This window comes from Maylandia zebra, linkage group LG3 (assembly GCF_041146795.1).
Source record: "Maylandia zebra isolate NMK-2024a linkage group LG3, Mzebra_GT3a, whole genome shotgun sequence".
NCBI classification, from domain to species: domain Eukaryota; kingdom Metazoa; phylum Chordata; class Actinopteri; order Cichliformes; family Cichlidae; genus Maylandia; species Maylandia zebra.
In genome coordinates, this window is record NC_135169.1 from 62,718,484 (window position 1) to 62,743,898 (window position 25,415).

Sequence of the window (25,415 nt, forward strand, 5' to 3'; positions counted from 1 at the left end):
TTCCACTATTAAGACAACAGACATTTGGGAGGCTTTCTCTGAGAGTAACACTGAAAGTCTTGCTGCTCCTCCACAAAATGAACTTCAGATTAAAGACACAGCTCAGCTAAACACAACTCAAACTAATCTACACTATTTTTCTTTATTACGCAGCGTTTTTATAACTATTTCCAGATGTTTCTAAAGATGGAAACAGAATTAAACTCCAGCCTGATGCGTTTCTGAGGTTCCTGACTCTGACCGTCCCTCAAACGCCTCTCTGGGCGTTTCCTTCCGTCGCTTTTACTTTCGCTTTCGTGAATGTTGTGGCGCAGTTGATCGTCTCGAAGTTAAGGTAACGTTAGCAGTCTGTACTGTTTTCCTGGCTGACATCAGCTGTGTGCAGCTTAGTTTCAGCATAAATCTGCTTCGTTTTATGTGAGATCAGAGTCTGGGAACGAGACAGAAACAGTTGATGATCAGCAGCTGAACTCGATGTTACTGTGGATCCACTGACTGATGTCTGTAGGCAGCTTCTCCTGCCTCCATCAGTCTGTTACGGAAGCCCGTTTCCGCCACAAAAAAGGATCCATTCTCGAAATTTCGACTTATAACTCGAAAATTTTGAGAAAAGTAGCTCGAAATGTCGAGTTAGTTCTGCCAATCAGTAATCCAGCTACAATGCGCACTCAAACCCGCATCGCAACAAACCGGCGCTTTCGAGAGTACGTTAGCTGATATTAACGCCATGTGATTCAGCTAATAACAGAAGGATTTCATCATTTGTGAAGCCACACAGACAATAATCAGCGACTTGTGCATTTATGACTGGCTGTAATTCTGTGTCTTAGCTGTAGCATTTGTAGCTGAGGGCTTCAGCTTCCGGGTAACAAGGAAATTACGTCATTCACGTAAATTACTGATTGACAGCACTAACTCTTAATTTTGAGTTCGTTTTTTCAAAATTCCAAGTTAATAAGTCGAAATTACGATAAAATAAGTCGAAATTTCGAGTTCTGGATCCTTCTTTTTTTTAGTGACGCAAACGGGCTTCCAGTGTGTGGATGTTGTTTAACTGCTGACAGTGAGACAGGCTGTCCTAAGAGTCGCTGCCAACACTTCATCTATAAAATGCATTTCTCTGCTCGTTCGCTATAGTCTGCTGTCGTATTTGTATGCAGGTTATTTTCAGTTTAACTGCTGATGTTCATTCGTGTATTGTAGGTGAATGCGTTGATGATTGATCATAAATTAGTAAACTGGCCGTTTTTGCTCAATAATTCCTGTTTCATGTTCAAACCGTCAGACAGAAACTCTGCGTTTGTTTTTATGTTCTTCAGCCTGTTGTTCTTGAGGTCATCTGTGATGCGTTCAATGACCCTCCACATGCTCTGAGGCTCATTTGAAGAGAAACAGAACTTCATCTTTAGAGCATAAGTGGGTTTTTGCCCTCTTTATGCCCGCGGTCAGGCTCTGTTTATTGTAGTATAACACTCATAGGACACAGTGACCCGCTGCACACACACTGCACACACACTGCACACACACTGCACACACACTGCACACACACTGCACACAATGACAGCTGCAGAGTTTGTGTCTGATGTATTAAGTATGAAACACTGTTGGGTTAAAATCTGGTCAGAATGAATCCAGGTGCAGGTGTGTCAGTTTAGGACCACTGGACTAACATCCAAGTGCTCACAATATAAAGTGTATTCTGTAGTAACATCCTGGTGTTGCAGCAACAGTCCCACATGGAAACGTCAACACTCAAACTCAAAATCTCTTTTTGTCAACAATAAAATGACAGCAGACCAATTTGAACAAAGTTGGTAAAAAGCTTCAGAAATTAGTAAAATATTAAAAAGTGTCTTGATGCTCAATCATCCAGGTAAGGGTTAGGTTAGTAATGCTGTGATTGCAGACAACTCTCTGTGAATGGGACTCATGGCCATTGATCAGTGGTTGTTGATCAATGGTCATGACCTCCCAGCCATTGTGCAAATGTCCTGTTTATAAGGTTGGAAACCTGCAGTCAGCTGAGACTGAAGGAGTCACCTGGATGAGTCATGAAACGTTTCTCCCACTGAAAACATCCAGATGAACAGAATCAACTTTTGGGGATTAAAACGTGTCTGAATCAATCAGTGGGTGCTGGGTGGGTCAGTCAGTGTGTCGCTGGGCTGATTTGTGTTTCCTCTGCAGGTGAAGGTAGAAAGTGTGTGTGAGCTGATGTGAATTGAGCAGCATGGATCAGTGTGAGGACAGAGAGGAGGGAGTCCCTCCCTCTAAAAGCACTCTGTGTGGGGAACATGAGAGCCAGACCAAAGCTCAGAGGTGAGATGACCATCTCTAACTGTCCATGACTCTTCTCCATGTCACAGCTCAGCACTCACATCACTGCTCCATCATTATTCACAGGAACCAGCCTGGACCTCCACCCAGCTCTGTGTCCTTAAAGAGTGACAAGTCTAAAGATGACATGATTTGGTTTAAAGTCTCTGCTGCAGAGAGGTGAGCTGTTAGTAACATGAACTCTCTGATTTAAATGATTTTGATGTTTCCTGGTTTCTAAAATGCATCTCTGTAGCAGAGCAGTGTCTCCAAGGACACACAGGCTCAGCTGTAACTGTCAGTTTATCTGGTTTTAAGACACATTTGGACTCAATTGGCTGTTTTTAACTATGTATTTTAATCAGAGGTGTAAATTTAGAGCTCACACATCTGGATCCTAAACTATGATAGAAACAGCTGCTAGCAGTGGGTAGTTTGACTTTGATACGCTGCTCTAGAAAGCAAACAAAAGTTTTTGCAGCTCCTCTGTTCAGCTGCAATCTTTTCTAAATGGACACAATGTTCTTGAGAGGTTTCAGTCTGGTTTTAAAACTCTTCATAGCACAGAAACTGCACTTTTAAAAGTTCTTAATGATCTTTTATTAGCCACTGACTCAGGTGACTCAGCTGTGCTTCTGCTTTTAGATCTGACCGCTGCCTTCGATACTGTTGACCACAGCATTTTAATCTCACGGTTGGAGCATTGTGGCGTAAAGGGCACCCCATTAGAGTGGTTCAGGTCATACCTGTCTGACAGGACCTTCTCTGTGAGCTTTGGCGATTTTATCTCTTCCTCAGCTCCCCTTACTTGTGGTGTTGCCCAGGGATCTATACTGGGGCCAATATTGTTCTCCATTTATATGCTGCCTTTAGGTCTAATTTTTAGAAAATACAACATTTGTTTTCATTCATATGCCGATGATACTCAGATCTATCTTCAATTGAAGGGAAACAGTCCTGCCTCACTAGAACCCTTACTTCAGTTAAATGAAGTGAAGTTAAATCCTGGATGGCCTCTAATTTCCTTAACTTCAATAAGAACAAAACCGAAGTGATAATTTTTGGACCAAGCGGCAATCCCAACACTTCTAATTTTAACCTGCACAGTCTTGAGCCTTTTGTCAAATCACATGCCAAAAATTTGGGGGTTATACTTGACAGCAATTTCACCTTTGAAAAACAAATTAGCTCAGTTGTACAGCGGTCTTTCTTCAAACTCAGGCTTTTATCTAAGGTGAGATCATTTTTATCTTTTAAAAACTTTGAACGAGCGATTCATGCTTTTATTATATCCCAGCTGGACTATTGTAACTCCTTATATGCTGGAGTCAGCCAGACCTGCCTGGCAAGGCTGCAGTTGGTCCAGAATGCTGCAGCTCGTCTTCTGACACGTACTAAAAGATGTGAACACATTTCCCCGGTACTTGCCTCCCTTCATTGGCTCCCTGTTCGCTTCAGAATTAATTTTAAAATTTATTGTTGACTTACAAAGCCCTGAATGGACAGGCTCCCGGGTATTTGTCTGACCTCTTGCAGACGTATACCCCCCTTAGATCTCTTAGATCAAGTGATCTTTTGCTTTTAGCCGTACCAAGGTCGAGGCTGGTTCATAGAGGTGATCGAGCATTTGCAGTCGTAGCGCCTAAGCTGTGGAATAATTTACCCCTACACATCAGACAGGCTCCAGCTGTCAATCTTTTTAAATCTTATCTTAAAACACATTTTTATTTACTGGCTTTTAATACAGCATGAGAGTTGTTTGTTAATTTATATTTGGTGTTTGCTTTTAATACTCTAAGTTGTTTTATTGTGTATGTTGTGTTCTTGTACAGCACTTTGGTCAACGCTCCTGTTGTAATTAAATGTGCTATATAAATAATTAAACTATTAAACTCTTCAGAAAAGTGTTCAGAGAGCAGCTGCTGTATTAGACAAAGGCTCGTCGTGTGAGCCCAGATGTGTGTAACAGCTGGATGAAGGAGAACCATCACAGTCGTGTCTCCATCCCGCCTTTATTAATGAACTTCCTGTTGCTTGCAGATGACAGGAACACAAAGTGTTTGTGCCACGTGATGCTGCAGGATTTGTTAACATGTCCATGATGGTAACATCTCCTCGTCTAACTGCAAACACATGAGCGCTCCTAACGGCAGCTATCACAGCCACACAGGCAGACTGTGTCTCACTGTTGCATTCAGGGACATTTGTTTTCCTGTAAAAAGCTGAACTCTAATCTAAGAGGACTGTTACTGACAGGAAACAGCTGCATTATCTGCAGTCTGTGTGATCACAGCTGCTTCAATCACTTCATCAGAGAATTGATCATTGAATAAAACATGTTTGTGTCTGCAGAGGTCAGAGGTCACAGTCTGCAGGATCCAGCTGTCCGTCTGTGAGGAGTGACTGGTCCAGACATAAACCTCCAGACTTCAGTGCTGAACCTGGACCAACGAGGTCAGAGAACTGTGATGACTCCTTTACATGTTTGTGTTTTCCTGGATAAATATGACCAAAGATTCATTAAAAAGATAAAAATCTTAGACTTTGTCCTGTAGCGCTGTGTGGCAGGCAGGATTGGACCCAAACACAACAGGATGAAGTCAAAGAGGCAGCTTTATTTCAGCTGTGAACATGCAAACAGCAGAAATAAGGAAACATAACTGTAGGTTTGCAGTGAATGAAGCCTCAGCTCGACGCTCCACTTTGTCCCTCTTTTCCTTCTCCAAACAGCCACATCAGGAGTCTCTGATGGAGTTTTAAAATATTTCATTACAAATGTCCAAAGATGGGTTCAGGATACCTGAATCCACAGTTATTAAAGCTAAAATAGTTCACAGGGTTTGGACTTTTTTAGGTGACGAGAGAACATCAAAGTGTTTTTTATCTTTAAACAGTATTTTTATCACTTCAGTTGCTCTCACAGCCCTGTTTGTTATTTTAGTAAGTAAGTAAAGTTTATTTATTAAGCGCTTTTCATAGACAGGTAGTCACAAAGTGCTGCACACAGAGATTAAAATAAACAGTACGATAAATAGCAAAATGCACAATATACACAATATAGAGTTTAAATGTAAATTAAAAGTATAAAAATGTAAACAGCATTGGTCAACAGAAAGCTTGTTTAAACAGTAAAGTTTTTAACTGTTTTTTAAAGGATCCCACAGAGTCAACCAAACGTAGTTGTAGAGGTAGACTGTTCCACAGCCTTGGTGCCACAGACTGAAAGGCTCCGCCCCCTTTCATCTTCAGACGTGTTCTGGGAGCAACCAACAAACTCTGAGTCTGTGAGCGGAGACAGCGAGCAGCAGTGTATTTAGTGAGAAGCTTGGATAAATAATCTGGGGCCATTTAGTGCTCTGTACGTTAAAACAATCATTTAAAACGAATTCTAAAATCTATTGGGAGCCAATGTAAAGAACATAAAATAGGAGTGATGTGAGCTCGCTGGGTAGAGCGAGTTAGTAGTCTGGCTGCTGCGTTTTGTACAGCTTGGAGGCGAGAAAGAGATGATTTATCCAAGCTGGTAAACAGGGAATTACAATAATCTAAACACGATGACACAAATCCATGGACAATTTTTTCCAGTTCAGCTAAGGAGACCATATGTCGCAGTTTAGAAATATTCCTTAAATGAAAGAACCAGGAACGAGACAGAGACTTTACATGTGAGTCAAGGCCCAAAGAAGAGTCAAATATTATTCCAAGATTTCGAATATTTGGTTCAGCAGAAGAACAGAAAGGGGCAACAACTTGACTGATTTTAGAATATAGATCAGGAGGAGCTATGATCACGGTCTCTGTCTTCTTCTAACAAGGTAATTGTTAGAAAGCCAATCAGAGATTTGAGTTAAAGCCTGGACTAGGGTGGACAGCCTATCCAGCTGATGAGGCTTAACCAGAGCTCTTATGTTTCACTCAGTGCTCCCACCAAACACCTTGGAGGACACATTAGTGTGATTTAGATTTCATTGGTGCAAACACCAGTCACACAAGCTAACCCATGGAGGCAGCAGCAGGCTTTGTGTTTGGTAAAGTCTGCTGGCTTAAACTAAGAGAGTTTAGTTTGTTAGCACAAAGAGCTGTCAGCTAAAGCCCCGAATGCACTTTGAATACAGACGAACTGAGAAAAACACTTTAAATACAGCAAACAGTCAAACTGACAACATGTTTTTCTGCTGATCATCCACAGCAGTACGTTTAGCATTCATGCTAGCAGCAGGCTATGACTGTTAGGGTTGCCAACCGTCCCTTAAAAAACGGAATCGTCCCGTATTTAGAAACAAAAGTACACGTCCCGTATTGAGCTAATAAGGGACGCACTTTGTCCCGTATTGAGCTAATAAGGGACGCACTTTGTCCCGTAATACAGTGAGAATCAAAAGTGGCCTATAACTTTTAATGGAATTAACGCTTTGTTTGAAAACATAATTCCCAGCCCCTCTCCTGCTTTGTGACCAATGAGCTGACAGCACACTTATGACAATTCGAGTATGACAATTCAGATTACCGCTCATCTCATTGGTCGAGGAAAGGTCGCTTACGGAGAAAATACCGGAAGACAACAGATGACCACAACAAGAAGCATGGCCAACAGGGAAACAAACGCCGACACTGCGGTGCAAGTCTCGGACGACAGTACACCTAAAGCTGGGCAGACACTGTGCGATTTTTTCAGTCACGTTATTCAGCTCCTGCTCAAACTGCACGATTGACTCGCAGGGGTTAGAAGTTGGTAGGTCACGATGCAGGTCTCACACTATACGGCCCGATGCTCTGATGCGACCTGAGTGCTCACACTGTGCCTCCATAACATGAAGGTTATAACAGAAAATCTGTCGCTCTCTCTGTCTTTCACTCACACAGACACACAAACCACCACCATCAACTTTGCTAAATTGCTAATGAAAAACATGATCAGGCAGCTGTGAATGAGCAGCAGTGTAAATCCAACTATTTTCACGGTTGTTGTGGTCGTGATCATTTTGTGATGCCACATCGAAAAGGCTCGGATGAGCTTTCCAAAGTTCTACAAGTTGTGCCTCCATCGCTTGTGTCCAGATCACACGCTGCACAGCCGTGCTGCTCCGTCTTTTTCACCGACGTTTACGTGTTTGCGCGTGAGCAGTGTGAGCGGCTCACGAGCGATTGATGATCGGGAGCTGCTCGAGGTGTTAATCGCTTCTCGTTACCCCACGTATACTACACGATGCACGATGAAGGCCAAAATCGGGCCGATCACCAAATCGGTCGCACGACTCAAAAATCGTCTCAAAATGGGCCAAAAATCGCACAGTGTGAGCCCAGCATTAGAGCAGCAATGTTTGTTCCCCTCAGAGAAAGAAAAAAGGCTGCAAAAGTACAGGGAGGAATGGGAAAAGGGAAACACCTGGCTGGAAAAGGTCACCATAACACCTATAAAGCGCACTGCACTGTGTGCCGGCGCACTTTTTCCATAGGCATGCTTCTAATGGTGGGGGCACATGAAGAACATGAGGGGCGTGAAAGCTCGGGGAACCCTTAACCAATTTTTTGTCCACCAGGCCACGGCAGAAGCAGATATGGTATGTAAACACTAGGGGTGCAACGATATTCGTATCGATATTGAACCGTTCGATACAGTGCTTTCGGTTCGGTACGCATATGTATCGAACAATACAACATTTGTAATTTATTTTATCAACTTTCCTTCTGACGATGCTGTCTGTGTTGAGCGCTCAGTGAATCTGCGTTCGACTACTCCGCCTAGGCTGCACTGTCCAGCGCAGATCCACTGAGCGCTCAACACAGACAGCATCGTCAGAAGGAAGAGCGCAGGGCAAGCTAGCAAGACAGAAGTTAAGCTCTCCTTTTAACATGGACCTCCCCCACCCTCATTCAGATCTGGCGTTTGGAATTATTTTGGTTTTCATGTGACGTATGACCCTGAAGGTAAGCGAGTCATGGACTAAAGTAAAACAGTATGTTGGATGTGCCACGCAATGCTTAATTACATGGGTGGGAACTAGTGTGTTAGCGCAGTTAGCTCGTTAACGTGTTGGCCGTCTAGCCCCATGCACGGGGCGATCGGCGGTAGCTCGTTAACGGAGATTTGCCGTGTTGTGGCGTTAAGGTCATTTCAACGAGATCAACCTGAAAGCACTAGTGGGAACACAACGAATATGACTGCACATTTACACCGACATCATCCTAGTGCAAAGACCAAAACAACAAGCATGCTACTAACTTTAGCCGAGTCATTTAGACAGCTGTTAGCACATGATCCTCCTATGCTGCTGAGAATATAGCCCAGAAGAAGCGGATAGTATAGCTTTTATTTTGGAAAGAGACATTTCTCTCTAATAAACTCTCTTTTCCAAAGATGAGTGATTCCTCAATCAGATACAGGGCTCGCAAAATCGCTAGCCCGACGTCCTGGAGCTAGCGACTTTTTTTCAGTCGGGCTACCAAAATCTATCTCTTCCCTGCCCGTCGGGCTATTGTAGGAAGGAAAAATATATGTCAATGCTTTTGCATTCTTTCAGAAATGTAGCTGGGTAATTATGTCATTGGCATCGGTGAGCCACTATCAATATGTGACATATTGAAATCGCGTTTGAATTTGCGCTTGTTTTTTTGCTTTCACTTTGCAATCGCGCAAACTGTGTATAGAGAGCGACAGCACTGATCTGTGAGTGATGATAATTTGTGCACCAATTCCTCTGACATTGTCTTATTAATTGTTAGCTTACTATGCAAACATGACAAGTGAAATCTCACGCAGCAAGCTTAAACATGTGAGAGGTTGATCGCGCAGAGAATCGCTGAGCTTATGTGAGTGCGTGTGTAAAAGCAGCAGGATATATATTTGACTACGATGACCTGGATGACTGAGAACCTTCACAGACAGATATATATTTTAGTTCTGCTGAGCCAAATAAGACAGGTCAGGGTGAAGAAGTGACAGCCAAAGAAAAGCTTACCACAAAACGGAGAAGTTATGACAAATCAGACTATAAGGCAAAAAGAAAGTGCAGCTTTATGGTTTCATGGACAAAAGAATTTCTGTGGCTGCAATATGACGAGCTAAATAACCAGGGCTGCACATAAGTGGTCCGCAGGTGCGCATTCGCTGTCAAAATAAAAAACACGCACAAGGGTTAGGGTTAAATTTAAAAACTGTACTTTTGAGTTAAAATATATATTTATAATTTTAATAAATGACAAATTAAAAAAGCATGAACATTTTTTTTGTATCGAAAAAATATCGAACCGTGACACCAAAGTATCGAACCAAACCGAACCGTGAATTTTGTGTATCGTTGCACCCCTAGTAAACACTGGTTTGTTTTTTAAACCCTCTGGTTAAGGTTAAAATGGGCATGTGCAGTGAATATCAGCGCTATGTGGCCAGAAGTGTGATAATATAATTTATTTTGTGTAATAAACAACTGCAAGGATAGATGATTACAACAAATAGATGACTAATACATAAAAGTAATACATAGATGAATAATGATGATGAGTTATGATGTGTAATCATGGGAACAAGTGGGTTTACAAACAGGAGCAGCTGATTAGCTTTAGAAAAGCTGAAATAATACCTCAACTGAAGCCAATTGTACTAAATGCACTAAATGTGCACTGTTACAAGAATATTTTTCGTTCTATTGTTTTCTATTAATTTATATAATTTTAAGTTAAGCAGGACAGAGTTCTTTTAAAGAAAGATTTACTTATATTCTCAAAAGTTAAGCATGACAGGCTTCTGTTTAAGAAAGAGACCTGTTTTACTGTGTTAATGTTGTCATTTTGAGCTAAAAATAAATGGCCAAATGATCATTTGTTTCTCATATGGTCATATCACAAAGAATATGCATCTGCTTAAATCAAATTCAAGTCAAATGGTTAAAAAATAATTTCACACACACAAAAAAGAGCTAAAAAATTCACCACACTGGGAAGGGTGAAGACAACTAGGTTGCCCGGCCCTGGCCACGAGGTGCCCCTTATTTATTTTTCAGGGAGTTGGCAACCCTAATGACTGTCCACTGAGCACCAACACAGGTAGGAGTGAGCAGTGATGAAGCAGGACTGTGGGCAAGTTTGAGCTACAATCCTATTGGCTTCTCAGTTTCTCCAAAGAAAAGGGGAAAAATTCTTGGTGTTGTGAAGATGTGAGTTGGTCTTGTTGTCGTGGGGCTGGAAGGATGCTGGCAGTGAGAGGCTTTTCATACAGTGTTCAGTAACAGAATGAGAAGAAAGCCACTGCACATGAAACAAGGTGCTCGTAGTGTTTGTTTACTGTGTTTGTGCCACAATGTCAGATCAGTTGTAGATTCACATGCAGACTTGTCCAGTGAAACCAGTGGAAGTACTGCAGTACAGAGCAAAGACTAAGCAAGCCAGGAGAGCTCTCCAACTTTCTGAAAGTATCAGGATATTTGAGTGATAAGAAAAAGTGGATCGTGCAACAATGTCCCTCAGCACACAAAACAATCAAAGCAGAATAAATATAATGTTTTAGATCAAACACTTACAGGGACCTGAAGACAGAGAACCAACAAAATGTCATGGCTAACAGAGGAACTCAAGCACAGACTGAGTTCTGACAAACAAAAAGGTGACAGTTTATTTACCAAAGGGGTGAACCACAGTGCTCTATGTACAGTGAGTTGGGGAGGGGGTCCAGGGCTCCAGGGAAAAGAGGGAAGGGAGTCCACACTCACTCCTCTTCAGTCACTCTTGTCCTGCTCTCCACTCACACAGCCACACACGGGAGTCACAGGTAAGCGTCTGTAACCAGGTCCGGGGAAATATTTACTCAAAGTATACACAAAGTTAACCCAACTGGTGAATTTAGAGAGAGATTTCTTAGCAAAGAGCTGAGATCATGAACACAGGAGGGTCAATGTCCCAGCGACAAACTGCTCCATGCCGCAGCGTTAAATGGTTACCGGTAAGCCCAGGTGAATCAGCAACAGGTGGTGTAATCATCATAACTGTGTGGACCAAGAGCGAGAGGCCATTACAATCTCCACCCAGGCAGGCAAAACGCTAGCAGGAGAGAGCAAAACATAAAACCTGAAAAGCCATCATGAGCCAGAGACACAGAGTTTATACTAGAAGAGAAACCTGCTCATCTTCATCATGTTTGTTTAAATAGAGAAAATCAGAAGTCTCTGTGTGTCAGACCACGGCTCTACACGGACACTTCTAAGCTGCTTCAGAGTGAACTGACCCAGATAATCTGCACACAGCGGCTGTAAAACAGTGAAAGTCATAACTGTCTCTCTGATGGAAAGCTTTTATTGTGAAGTCAGGAAGTCTGCAGGAAGTGTTGAGTTTGTATTCATCACTCAGTGTTTAATGAGACAGGCAGACAGGAAGAGCAGCTCATTAGTGTTGATGACATCAAAGGAACTGTGAGGAACTGCAGTTTGGTCACATCTGGATGTTTTTCACTGACAGTAAATGTTTTTAGTGATGAAGAAATGTGTTCACAGAGAGAGGAAGAGGAAGAGGAGTGGTGTTTGTGAGGAGGAGCAGCTGTCCTGCTGTGCTTTGTGTCAGGACGTCCTGAAGGATCCAGTCTCTACCAGCTGTGGACACTGGTTCTGCAGACAGTGCATCTCCTCATACTGGGACCAGTCTGCTTCATCAGGAGACTCCTCCTGTCCCCAGTGTGGAGAAAGATCCAGAAGCAGAGCTGGACTGCAGACAGCCAGTCAGAGCAGCTGTGTACAAAGTAAGACTGAACATCTGTCTGCTGATGGACTCATTTCTGAAAACTGGACTTCTTGTGTTGTTCAGACATTGAAGAGTTTTCTTTCTCTTTAGTCTCATTGTTTTTCTTTCTTTCAGCAGATGTTGGTCTGCAGGAGGTTTTAGATGAACATAAGATCAGTCTGAGGAGGAGATGTGAACGTGTGACTGAAGGAAGTGATGAAACAGGAAGTAGAACCCTCCTCAACAGGATCTACACTGAGCTCTACATCACAGAGGGACAGAGTGAAGAGGTTCATACCCAACATGAGGTGAGGCAGCTGGAGACAGCTTCCAAGATGGACGCCCTCCATGACGCTCCAATCAGGTGCCAGGACATCTTTAAAGCCTTACCTGACCAACAGAGACCCATCAGAGTGGTTCTGACCAACGGCGTGGCTGGTGTTGGAAAAACCTTCTCAGTGCAGAAGTTCACTCTGGACTGGGCAGAGGGCTTGGAGAACCAACATGTCAGTGTGGTGGTTCTGCTTTCATTCAGGGAGCTGAACCTGATCAGAGATGAGCAGTACAGTCTTCTGGAGCTGCTCCATGTTTTCCATCCAACATTACAGAAGGTCACAGCAGAGAAGCTGGCTGTCTCTCAGCTTTTGTTCATCTTTGACGGCCTGGATGAAAGCAGACTTTCATTGGATTTCACCAACAGGAAGCTGCTGTCTGATGTCACACAGAAGTCATCAGTCAGCCAGCTGCTGACAAACCTCATCCAGGGGAATCTGCTTCCCTCGGCTCTCGTCTGGATAACTTCCCGACCCGCAGCAGCCAATCAGATCCCTCCTACATGTGTTGACAGGCTAACAGAAGTACGAGGCTTCACTGACGCCCAGAAGGAGGAGTACTTCAGGAGGAGATTCAGTGATGAAGAGCTGTCCAGCAGAATCATCTCCCACATGAAGACATCCAGGAGCCTCCACATCATGTGTAGTATCCCAGTCTTCTGCTGGATCACTGCTACAGTTCTGGAGCACATGTTGACTACAGAGCAGAGAGGAGAGCTGCCCAAGACCCTGACTGACATGTACTCACACTTCCTGCTGGTTCAGACAAAGAGGAAGAAGAAGAAATACCATGAGGGACGTGAGACGAGTCCACAGGAGCTGACAGAGGCTGACAGGGAAGTTCTTCTGAAGCTGGGGAGGCTGGCGTTTGAACATCTGGAGAAAGGAAACATCATGTTCTACCAAGAAGACCTGGAGCAGTGTGGTCTGGATGTGACAGAGGCCTCGGTGTACTCAGGAGTTTGTACAGAGATCTTCAAAAGAGAGTGTGTGATCTTCCAGAAACCAGTCTACTGCTTTGTTCATCTGAGCATTCAGGAGTTTCTGGCTGCAGTCTACATGTTCCACTGTCACACCAGCAGGAAGACAGAGGTGCTGGAGAACTTCTTGGGACAAAAATACAACGAGTCCTCTCTGGATGATTTCCTTAAACGAGCCATGGAGAAATCCCTCCAGAGTAAAAATGGCCACCTGGACCTGTTTGTTCGCTTCCTTCATGGCCTCTGTCTGGAGTCCAACCAGAGACTCTTAGTAGGTCTGCTGGGTCAGACAGAGATCAGTCCAGGAACCATCCAGAGAGTCATCAACAACCTGAAGAAGATGAACAGTGATAAAATCTCTCCTGACAGAAGCATCAACATCTTCCACTGTCTGATGGAGATGAACGACCTCTCAGTACATCAGGAGATCCAAGAGTTCCTGAAGTCAGAGAACAGATCAGAGAAGAACCTCTCTGAGATCCAGTGCTCAGCTCTGGCCTTCATGCTGCAGATGTCAGAGGAGGTTCTGGATGAGTTTGACCTGCTGAAGTACAACACATCAGAGCAGGGACGACTGAGACTGATTCCAGCTGTGAGGAACTGCAGAAAGGCTCGGTGAGTCCAGATGTGATCATTAACATCATTGATCAGTGTAGGTTAGTAGTTTAATGTTGAAAATAAAATCAGATTGTAACCACAAAGTGTTTGTGTCCGTACGCTGCAACCTTCCACACCATTCCTTTATTGTACAGACTCAGCAGCAGCTCCATGGATCCCAAATCCAAGAGTGGAGAACAGATTTGAAGTGTGTCACATCCATGCAGTCACAGCTGTTTCCACCATGTTTCCACTGATATTAATCCTGTTCAATGACACGTTTCATATCAGTGAATATGTTCTTTAGGACGTCCACTGACATGTTTAAGTGTCCTGCTGGAAATCACTCAAATCATCCATGAAATCCATGAAAAATCCTTTTAGTGTTTCTAACTTCACCCTCTGTCCTCTCTCTCTCTCCATCCTCCTCACTGCTTCTTTCACTGATAATCACACAAACATCGTATTCAGCTACAAAATAACACAATAATATCATCTGATGATCATTATTATAAGAGCAGGATCCATATTTGATATCAGAGTAACACACTGCTTGGTTATGTGCAGTCATCATCAGTGACTGTGGGTCAAACAGAAGCTCTCTGATTGGTTGCTGACCTTGGTCACCTGTCCACTCTCACCTGTTTGTGTTTGCTCTCTCTTTGCTGTCTCCATCCTCTCTCTCCTTTCTCTCCCTCTCTGTCTTTGTACGTCACTCAGGTCCAATGGAAACAGTGACATTTACAAACCAATCAAAGACAAACTGATCCATGTCAGGTTATAACAATATTCAAAGTGAATACAGGCTGCTGCTGGACACAGACAGGTAACATCATTTTGACTTGCTGTCACCTGGATCTGGACTCATAAACACTGAAGCTCTGAACAGGAATACAAATCATTTTCTGCCAACTAGCGACACACCAGCAGATAATGGCTCAGAAAGCTAAAATGAGCCAATCATTTCTGTGTTTAGTTCCCCTGAAATCAGATCTGATATCAGCAGCTCTGAGTTCATTCATCATTATTGTCCAGTGATGAGATTTCTGCTCCGTTTGGTAACAGTCAGCAGGTTTTTCCTGCGTGTGGACGTGAACAGTCGTACCTGACAGCAGGTAGCAAACAGAGATCATCTTTCCAGCTGGAACTCTTCACTGAGCTGAACTCATTCAAAATGTTCTGGAGTCAAAACAGGAAACAGTCCAAATGTGTGTCTTCACTCTGACTCTGGATCAGATCTCAGTGACAGACTGTGGACATTATGGAAGCCTAAATGTGACACCATCTTCCTCCTTCATCTGCAGATTAAAGCCAAACAAAGATTCTCATTAAAAGTCTGCAGGTCTGAGAGAGACTCAATCGTTGTGTCATGTCAAACACAGTAAGAGGAGCTGAAGCACAGATGTGAAGAGCAGATTCATCAGATTATGACCTCACTCTGTTTTGTCTTCATATACATTCAGTCTGTGTTTATAATGCAGATTTTCTGCTTTTATAATAACACATTTTATATTTTCTATCATCACAGACTGACTTGGTGTGGACTCTCAGAGTCTCACTGTGAAGTTGTGGCCTCAGCTCTGAAGTCCAACCCCTCCCATCTGACAGAGCTGGACATGAGTGGAAACCAAAACCTGCAGGATTCAGGTGTGAAGCTTCTGTGTGCTGGACTGGAGAGTCCAAACTGTCGACTGGAGACTCTGAGGTGAGTTCACTGACTGCGGCTGTTGTAGTTTTTCTATATTTCAGGTCTTTGATTGATGTTTGAAACTTTCTTTAGTTCCTAAATGTTCAGGATGTGTCTGAAGACAAATGTGAAGAAGTTTGAGTGCTTTCAGAAATGTTGTCTTTCCAAACGACTGAACAACAGTTTTTCCTTTTGGCTCCAAACAGAAGTGACAGACTTGAGCAGGGTTCATTTAAAGGCTGACAGAAGTGGAGTGGTGACGGGGAGATGTTTGACAGGACAGTGTTTCAGCCTCCACAGGTTCATGTTGTGCTCCATCAGTCAGTGAAGATGAAGTCAGTGCTGATGAGGCTGTAGAGTGTGTGAGGGATGTGAATGAGGATGATGAAGATCTGATGATAGCAGATAAAAACAGGCTGCAGAGACTTTGAGCCATACAGGGCACACAGTGTGTGTACAGAACAGCTGAAATCATTATGGAGGCCTCACTGGGATATGGAAGCATCACAGTACAGCTTCAGTGAAGCATTAAAGTCTCTGATATGAGATGAGAAATGAAGCAGCCAGAGCTTTTTCATGAGTGGAAATCCACTGTGACTGTGAGCTGCTGCTACAGCCTCCAGATTAGCCAGCAGCTCATCCTGCTCAACATTTCCTCACCAACTTTAATGGAAGTGTGATGTTTTCAGCTGGAGTGATGGTCAGGGTGGCCTCCCTCTCCTCTTCTTCTCCTCTTCCTCTTTCATTTGTAAAGCCACTTCTGCTGCTTTCATTCATTTGGAAGTCCTGTAGCTGAGTTTGGGAGAGACTAATAGCCTCGGCAGCAGAGGGGAGAAAGGCTGTAACACCACCACTTTACTCTGTTCTACCTGTCAGATCATTTTATCAGGAAACAAATATGCTCATGTTTTTACTATGTTTGTCTTGAAGATGTAAGAAGATCACATGGTGCTTTTTATTATTGTGTTGGTTTGTTTCCTGTCTCTTGGATGGAGCCCAGCTGTGCGTGGCCCCTGGGCCTGTGGTCAGAGTGTGTGCTGGATAATCCGGCCCAGGATGAGGCCAAACTGACATGGGATGAAATGTCTGTCACATAATTGAGCTTAGTGTAGTTTCATTTCTGCACAATTTAACAACAACCAAAACTTTGTTCTGTCTTTTCTATGTTATACTGTAGACTTTCTTTGATACTGTGTCCAAAAGGAGCAGCTTTTACTTTGAAGGGGAGGCGTCTCTGTTTCCTCTTCAGGTTGGATGATGGAAGCAAATGAGTGTGTGATGTTCTTTCAGTGTTGCACTTTGTAGACGGTCCCTGAGCACTGGTCTCACAGCCAGCTGCACATAGAGACCAGTGTTGTTAGTCCAGGTCAGAAGATGACTTGTTGGAATGAAAATGAGCTTGTAGTTTGTCTGCTTTAATAATGTGACTGGAAAAAGGTGTTGGACTTCAAATATGTCCATTTCTTTCACACTTCACCTTTAAAAGTGAAGCCTTGTGGTTCCTGGAAGGAAAAACACGACTTTTTCAAGTCTTTGTCCTGTTTTTATGAGAAATGTACGACTTTAATGTGAAACATTCAGAGTTTTTTCTCTTGTTGTGTTTGTTTGAAGCTGCTTCCTGTTGGCTTCAGCTGTTTGGAGTTTCCATTTTCTAAACTTCTACATTCTGAACCTTCTTCAGCTCTGAACAGATGATGAAACACTGAATGATTTCAAGCTCACACTTTGTCTAATAAACTTACATCTTTCATTCTTTATACAGATTGGAGAGCTGTGGTTTGTCAGAGATCAGCTGTGATTATCTGGCAGCAGCACTGAAGTCCAACCCCTCCCATCTGAGACAGCTGGACCTGAGTAATGACTCCTGGTCTTTGACCAACAACAACCTGCAGGATCCAGGAGTGAAGCATCTGTGTGGTTTCCTGGAGAGTCCAGGATGTGGACTTGAAACTCTGAGGTCAGTCAGCATGTTTTAGTTGTGCTGAGATGAATATGATGTGAAAGTTGTGCTGACACTAAACTGCAGACATCAGGCTGATATTATACTGATCCACACTGAGGATCTTCATGGTAAAGTCTGTTTTCTTCTTCTCTGGTTTAGTCCATTGACTGCAGCAGAACAATGTTCACATTTCAAACAGTGAGACTCAACGTATGGCCCGCGGCCCACACGCGGCCTGCCCACCTTTCCTGATTCAGAGAGAGGGGACCCTGATTAACTGTGTAGTGTTCTTCCTCACAGTTCTAAGCATCAGACACAACAATGAATAATCCACAGCTGACTGTCTTTAGCAGGTCAAAGGTCACGGCACACAGCAGACAGTGGGAAATATTATAACTCTGATCATTTATCAGCACATATCCATATGTATAAAAACAAAGCTGACACTGTGAGACTTGATCAGAGGTGTGATCATCACAGCAGAGGCCTTTGTGTCAAAGTCACTGAGGATCAAATTGAAACACATGAAGCAGATTTTCCGGTTCTGGCTTTTTATAGCAGATAACCTTCAAAATATTCTGCAGTCCATCAAAAACTGAAGCAAACCATGAATCAACATGTGAACATGAGCTGATGCTGCTGAAGGGAAGCAAAGTTACAGAGGTTTGATTACAGACACAGCTGAGAGTTTGTAATCTGTCATCATTTTAAAAGGTTTAAATTTCTTCAGTATTGAACAGCAGAAATGAGGCTTTGTTTTTGGAGGCCGACAGCAGTGAACACAACAGCAGACTGGTGCGTAATAAGCAGTGAATAATGCAGGAAACAGATTTTTGAAGGTAAACTGTTCTTGAAGTACTCTGAGAGAGAGAGAGCTGTGCAGGAAGTAAATGTCAAAGTCAGAGAGAATTCATGACGATGTTCATCAAACGTAAAGCGTAGTTTGGATCTTCTTCTGCTGCTGGTTCACTCAGTTTTGGTTGGAGACAGATGAAACCTGCAGCTTCAGGATCTGTGAGCTGTCCACTTTCAGCCCCGACGGCGTGTCCGTGTACGTGCCGTCGAGTGAACGATCCACGCTCTGTGTTTCCATCTTTGTGTGTTTAGCTGCTCTCATTTACTGTTTTATCTGTTTGCTTGTTGTTGAAATACTTTTGGGAGCTTTAACCTGAGATTCTGGCAAAATACATTTATATTAAAAATCGATTCAGGATTGAATGAATCAACATCGCTTTATTCAAATTAAAACCATTTAAATAGGAAAATCCATTTTTTTACAGCTGCCTCTAATGCTGGGTAATGTCAGCTGGTCCATGTGCAGCTGGCTGTGAGGCTCAGGGAGCGTCTACAAAGTGCAACACTGAAAGAACATCATCCATAAATATTGAGTAATAACTGGACTCTCATACAGCGAGACTCAAATGCCTTTAAACATCAGCTTATCCTGCTGATCCAAGTCCAACACTGAGTTTGTAAAAACATGTTTGTCAATCATTTTGTTTGGTTTCTGAGGAAAATGATTCAATAACTTGCTGCTAATACACAACATTTCATCATATTTCCTCATAAGCCTCTTTTGTCTGACCATTTGATCCCATTTGAATTTGCAATAAAGGATCCACAGAGTTTGGTGACAATAATGACAGTAGATGTTTGTGTGAAAGTGCTGGAAGCAAATGAGTGTGTGATGTTCTTTCAGTGTTGCACTTTGTAGACGCTCCCTGAGCACTGGTCTCACAGCCAGCTGCACATAGAGACCAGTGTTGTTAGTCCAGGTCAGAAGATGACTTGTTGGAATGAAAATGAGCTTGTAGTTTGTCTGCTTTAATAATGTGACTGGAAAAAGGTGTTGGACTTCAAATATGTCCATTTCTTTCACACTTCACCTTTAAAAGTGAAGCCTTGTGGTTCCTGGAAGGAAAAACACGACTTTTTCAAGTCTTTGTCCTGTTTTTATGAGAAATGTACGACTTTAATGTGAAACATTCAGAGTTTTTTCTCTTGTTGTGTTTGTTTGAAGCTGCTTCCAGTTGGCTTCAGCTGTTTGGAGTTTCCATTTTCTAAACTTCTACATTCTGAACCTTCTTCAGCTCTGAACAGATGATGAAACACTGGATGATTTCAAGCTCACACTTTGTCTAATAAACTTACATCTTTCATTCTTTATACAGATTGATGGACTGTGGTTTGTCAAAGATCAGCTGTGATTATCTGGCAGCAGCACTGAAGTCCAACCCCTCCCATCTGAGAGAGCTGGACCTGAGTAATGACTACAGGTGTTCAATTAACAACAAGCTGCAGGATTCAGGAGTGAAGCATCTGTGTGGTTTCCTGGAGAGTCCAGGATGTGGACTTGAAACTCTGAGGTCAGTCAGCATGTTTTAGTTGTGCTGAGATGAATATGATGTGAAAGTTGTGCTGACACTAAACTGCAGACATCAGGCTGATATTATACTGATCCACACTGAGGATCTTCATGGTAAAGTCTGTTTTCTTCTTCTCTGGTTTAGTCCATTGACTGCAGCAGAACAATGTTCACATTTCAAACCTTCAAAGAAGAAGAAAAATCCTCCACTGGATAATTCACTGTGAAACTCTCCAACTCTTCATTCCACCTTAAAGTCTGTCTGACACTGAAATCCAAAGCAAAATGTGCGTTTGCTTTACAGACAGCAGTCCAACACAAACATACACACATCATCCAAAGCACAGTCCAACATCCAAATCTCCTCCACTGCCAGCATGAATGATGGGAAAGAGAAGGAGGAACACTCTGACATTCAGGGTTAGAATGAGTTTCATGAAGCAGACTGTGAAGATCAAAGCTGCATTAGAAAGCTTACATGAATGAATGAGTGGACAGAAGTGGACAGAGATCATCTGAAGCACTTCAAAGGCTTTAAATCAGCACATTTCTCTTTATTCTTTATCAACTTTGTTAGTTTCTCTCAGTTTTCTGTGGAATGAAGCTAACAGCAGGCTAATAAGATGCTGACCAATAGGTTTCTATTAAAGGTTGTAATTTGTATATGAAAAAGTGCTTTGGCTCAGCAGGGATCAGCTTACAGGTAGAATACAGCTGCTGGATGGGATTAGCATGTCATAGCTATCTACCAAACTGCTAACTGGGGGATTTCAGGCCATCTATGGATCATTTTTACTAACTGTTTATTCAGCTTAGGCTCACAGGGCTGGAGCCTGTGCCCTAGCTGTCATAGGGCAAGAGGCGTGGTCCACCTGCACAGGTGAGCAGTCCATCACAGGGCCAACAGAGAGAGACAGAGAAGCACTCTCTCACATCCACACCTACAGCCAATTTAGAAGCACCAATGAACCTAAGCAGCATTTCATTGGACTGTGGGAGAACATCCAACCTCCACAGAAAGGCCAACAAGCTTCAACCTACAACCTTCTTGCTTTAAGGCACTAGTGCGAACCACTTTTCCCCATTTCAGCCCAAATCCTGCATCTTCCTGTTTCTGACTCCAGGCCAGCTCCACTAACACTTTCTCATCAGACACTGCCACCTAGTGGAGGAAGTCTTAGTTCCATTTGAAGCTTCAGATTACAGTTAGTTCCTTTACAAAGAGGTGGAGGTGGTGGGGCCACAGCACCATCATCACTGAGTGCCATAGGACACTTAACCTTTGTTTCCATATGCTGGGAACTTCCTGTTGTTCCAAGGAGGACTGGAAAATGTGTGAAAATCTCCCAGTCAGTTCCTCACAGCACACTTCAATCATTTCCCTCCCACAGCATCAGGACCAGGGCTTTTTCTCTCTTTGGTCCCACTAAGAGATTTCCACACAAACACCTCATCAGTGGGACTCTCAGAGCTACCAGCCCTTTGCTACAATCACAAAGCTCTTCATTGAAATCAATGATATCAAAGCTGGAATCAAATGAGTCCAAGTCTTCTGCTGATTCAGCATCACATTCATCTTTGCTCCTTGTCCTGCATCCCCACCATGGACTTCATTCCTTTCCAAGCCAGCCTTGAGTGTCCTTTATTCAGCTCATCCTCTGCTTTACTTTTACACCTGATTTTAGCTGCTTTATCTCTCTTTCAACAAGTTTCTGTGCCTCAATCTTTTTCTTCTCTCCCTCATAACAAGACAGCTTCTTCTGCCTGAGAACATGTTGGAGTGATTTACTAATCCAGGGCTGCTTATTGGGGAAAATACTTCCTGTTTTAAAAGTAATCCCCATTTTTCCCAGAAAGAAATGCAAGTAGAAATCGATGATCTAAGTGAGAACACGAGCCTTTAAAAAGTCCCAGTGGGTGCAGTCAAAGCAGTCCCTCAGTCCCAGTATAGAGTCTTTGGTCCAGACTGGAACAACTGTGTGCCCAGTTTGAGCTCTCTTCAGTCCTGTGACCTGACAGACCCAGAGGGGCCATCACATCACATTTAGAAGCTCCCCTAATGGAGCCACAACACATGTCCAACACTTAGTCTGTCTTGTTGGACCAACTGGACGAAATGATTCAAGGACTTAGTCACAGAACAGAGATTCAAATCTCCAAAATCCAACTGGCTGCATCAGGACATATAGTCTGAAACTCTGCACAGTTTCCTGTTTGAAGCTGCTTCCTGTTGGCTTCAGCTGTTTGGAGTTTCCATTTTCTAAACTTCTACATTCTGAACCTTCTTCAGCTCTGAACAGATGATGAAACACTGAATGATTTCAAGCTCACACTTTGTCTAATAAACTTACATCTTTCATTCTTTATACAGATTGGGGAGCTGTGGTTTGTCAAAGATCAGCTGTGATTATCTGGCAGCAGCACTGAAGTCCAACCCCTCCCATCTGAGAGAGCTGGACCTGAGCTGGAACAACCTGAAGGATCCAGATGTGAAGCAGCTGTCTGATCTTCAGCAGAGTCCAGACTACAGACTGGAGACTCTGGTGTAAGTAGAGTGATGGAGTGAGTGGGTGGTGCTGTCAGCAGTATTGTACTAAACACAGTCAGTATGAAACAAAGATCCAGTGTTTCCTGTAAAGCTGCAGCTTCTCAGTGAAGCTGTGAGAGGAGAATGGTGACAGGCTTCAGGATTGGACACAAACACTTCCTGTTTCTGACCTTTATGGTCACCATAGTAACAGCTGACACGCTCTGATCAAACGCTGTCAACAGCCAATCAGCTCTCTGAACAAAGCAGCACGCAGACCAATGACTGCATTCATTTCCAAGTTTAAAGCAGTGAAGAACACAGTCTGTAGGTGAGGAAGAATTTAGTGAGAGCAGATGTTTGGATGGAATTCCTCCAGTTAACAGCTGGAACCGTCCATCTGGATTGTTGGGCTTGTTGTTGGGGTTCCTACAGAGCTCAGAGTGGACACACCAAGGTTCTTCTAATGAATGAAAGTCCAAACTCAAACTAGGAGGGAAAAACATTTTCATCAACTTCAATAAAAATCCAAAGATTAGAAAAAGTGAAGCAACAATGAGTCCTAGTACAGTCCCAGCACTGAAGTCCCTGCTGCTCTTTATACTGGATGTGCTGCATCACTGACTGACAGCTGATGAAGAGTCTCTGGAAACACTCGTTTATCTCCTCTGCTCTTCCTTCTTCTCTCTGCAGGTGGAGCTGGTGATGGTAAACAGGACGGTGTGTGTGCTGAGAGAGGAGGAGCTGTGTCCTGATGATCCAGAGAGGTTGAAGCAGCAGCAGCTTGTGTGTAGAGACGCTCTGACTGGGCCATGTTACTGGGAGGTGGAGAGGAGAGCTTCATCCAGCAGTGACTGACAGAGGAATGAGAAGAAGTGCAGATGACTGTCAGTGCTGCAGAGTGAACTGCTCTGAGAACAGCTCCACTGTCAGACACAATGTAGAGTCCAGCATCATCCCTGTGTGTCCCTCTGGATCTGACAGAGGATCATCAGTGTATCTGGACTGCTCTGCTGCTGCTCTGTCCTTCTACAGTCTCTGCACAGTCTCTGTCTGACTCTGGCTTCAGACCCTCCTGGATCAAACTCACCTGGAAAGACTTTCAAACATCACTCAATAGATTTGAATACAGAATATATTTGATATATACTGTAGATGTACTGTAGAGTTGCAGTTTGTCATTTGTAAATACAGTCTGTGAGCAGCTGTGAGCTGAAAGATCTTTCTAGAAGCACGAAATGTTTTCACTCTTCTGTTGCTTTTTCATATATTTCCACAACATTAATATTGATCCCACCTGTCTCACCTGTTTCATGCTTTTATACATAATAACAGGACACGTGTGATCTGAGCGCTGCTGTGGTTGCTGTGCTGCACGTCTTCATTTAGATAACAGAGACATCTAGTGGTTCAGAGGGAGAACTGCAGGAGGTGGAGCTGTGTTTTAGCATGGAAAACTTTTTATCTTTTAGGCGCAGATACAAATATGACAAGTATCAGTGTGAGATACAAAAGGTCACATCAGTCAGCAGAGGGAACAGTGATCACACAGCAATGTAAGAATAGAAACATAACAGTGAATCTGGACATGTATACAGATGGAAGCAAACAAACAGGATGTAACACTACATTAAAGCCACAAATGAATCATCAGAGCTGAGGAGGTGATTGAGAAACAGGTTTACCTTTTAGGTGACATGAATGAGTTGATGGGAAGTTATGAACTGTTTCTGAGAGACAAATAACACCAGGATCCTTTTCTAAGTAGCTGACAGCTTGTAACTGTGCAGGGGCGGGTCTAGTAAAGTTTTGCCGACCTAAACCAGGGGGTTTAGAGCATCATAGAGTTTTTGTGGTTTGTTTTCTTTAAGTCATTTCACAGATTTTCTCTATAATTTCAATTCCTTGAATAAAACAACAAACTTAGGGGATGATTTTGTAATCCGACTTTATGTAGGAAAGATTTGACTAAACGTAAAACAATTTTCCAACTCAGTCGTCATTCTTATCTTGTGAAATCAAACCAAACGTTCTGTTGTCTCTAAATCAGGGATTGATGAAATCTTTGGTTGCATCCATTTATGAACATGTTCTCATTCATATTAAATCGTAGTCTAAGTCCTTCTTTAGAGGGATAAATGTCATTCATTGTCTTCAAATGTGTTTCTGTTGTTTTGGGGGGAAGTTTGAAGTCCATTGTTCAAAGTCTGTTAATGAAACTTTATGAAGTTTATGTAGGATGTTTCTCCTATTTTGTATTTGTTTGAATTCTGATGTATTTCTGACTCTTGCTGCCATGATGCCAGGTCTCTCTTGAAAACAACATTTTTAATCTCAATTAAATTTTCACCTGGAGAAATAAAGGATGATAATAATAATTTTGTCTTCAGGGAATCATTTCTCTGTAAAACAGCTTCTTCTGAAACTCTTGTTACATTTCTTGTTTATTGTTTGCTGGTTTTAGAAAAATGTCATCGTCTCTGTGTGAACTTAAACTCTACATGTGGTGTCAGCTATAAACGAGCTCTAGAGTCTAATAACGATGCTTTTATTATTGTCTGGTATCCAACCTAACCCTGGGCCTCTGGCTGAATGTGAAACACCAGCAGATGTTAAAAACTGTCTGGGTTACACGTGCATCACGTCGTGTGCTTCCTAACATGGATATGATTGGAATCTGGGCTGTTCAAGCGGTGCTGGTATCATTGTTGTTTCTGAGACTTTCCAAATCTTTACTGGATAAAAACGTAGCAACTGATGGATTTAACATTTAGCACTCAGACTGTCCCAGAAAAGGCGGAGGTCTGGAAGTTTATGTGAAGGTCTGTCTTGCTGCTCAAGTCTTCTTCTCTCCATCTGCACCTCAGCCATTTGAAATCTTGGCCTTAACTATTGATCTGTTTGGAAATCAGACTGTTGTTGGCTGCTATCAGCCTCCACCTGCTTCCCCCAGCACATCACCGT

At 42.9% G+C, this 25,415-nt stretch overlaps 1 protein-coding gene across 5 annotated transcripts; it reads left to right on the forward strand.

The window, feature by feature from the left end:
* The first annotated feature begins 228 nt into the window (after positions 1–228).
* LOC112435747 (protein NLRC3-like) lies at positions 229–24,829 on the forward strand. Of its 5 annotated transcripts, none has more exons than XR_013097142.1 (11): positions 229–334; positions 2,188–2,319; positions 2,404–2,496; positions 4,669–4,770; positions 11,799–12,040; positions 12,157–13,948; positions 15,459–15,635; positions 17,380–17,574; positions 19,731–19,925; positions 20,070–20,211; positions 22,296–22,384. XR_013097142.1 is itself a non-coding variant. In XM_076882538.1 (11 exons), the coding sequence occupies exons 2-11, from the start codon at positions 2,231–2,233 to the stop codon at positions 23,155–23,157; spliced, it is 3,072 nt and encodes a 1,023-aa protein (XP_076738653.1). In that variant the 5' UTR covers positions 229–334; positions 2,188–2,230; the 3' UTR covers positions 23,158–24,829. The 5 variants fall into 5 exon arrangements, 4 of the variants coding, with proteins under 4 accessions (XP_076738653.1, XP_076738655.1, XP_076738656.1 ...); XM_076882538.1 differs by lacking the exon at positions 20,070–20,211 and adding an exon at positions 23,145–24,829 and having other exon boundaries at positions 22,296–22,469; XM_076882540.1 differs by lacking the exon at positions 20,070–20,211 and adding an exon at positions 23,145–24,829 and having other exon boundaries at positions 12,160–13,948; positions 22,296–22,469.
* Positions 24,830–25,415: the final 586 nt, after the last annotated feature.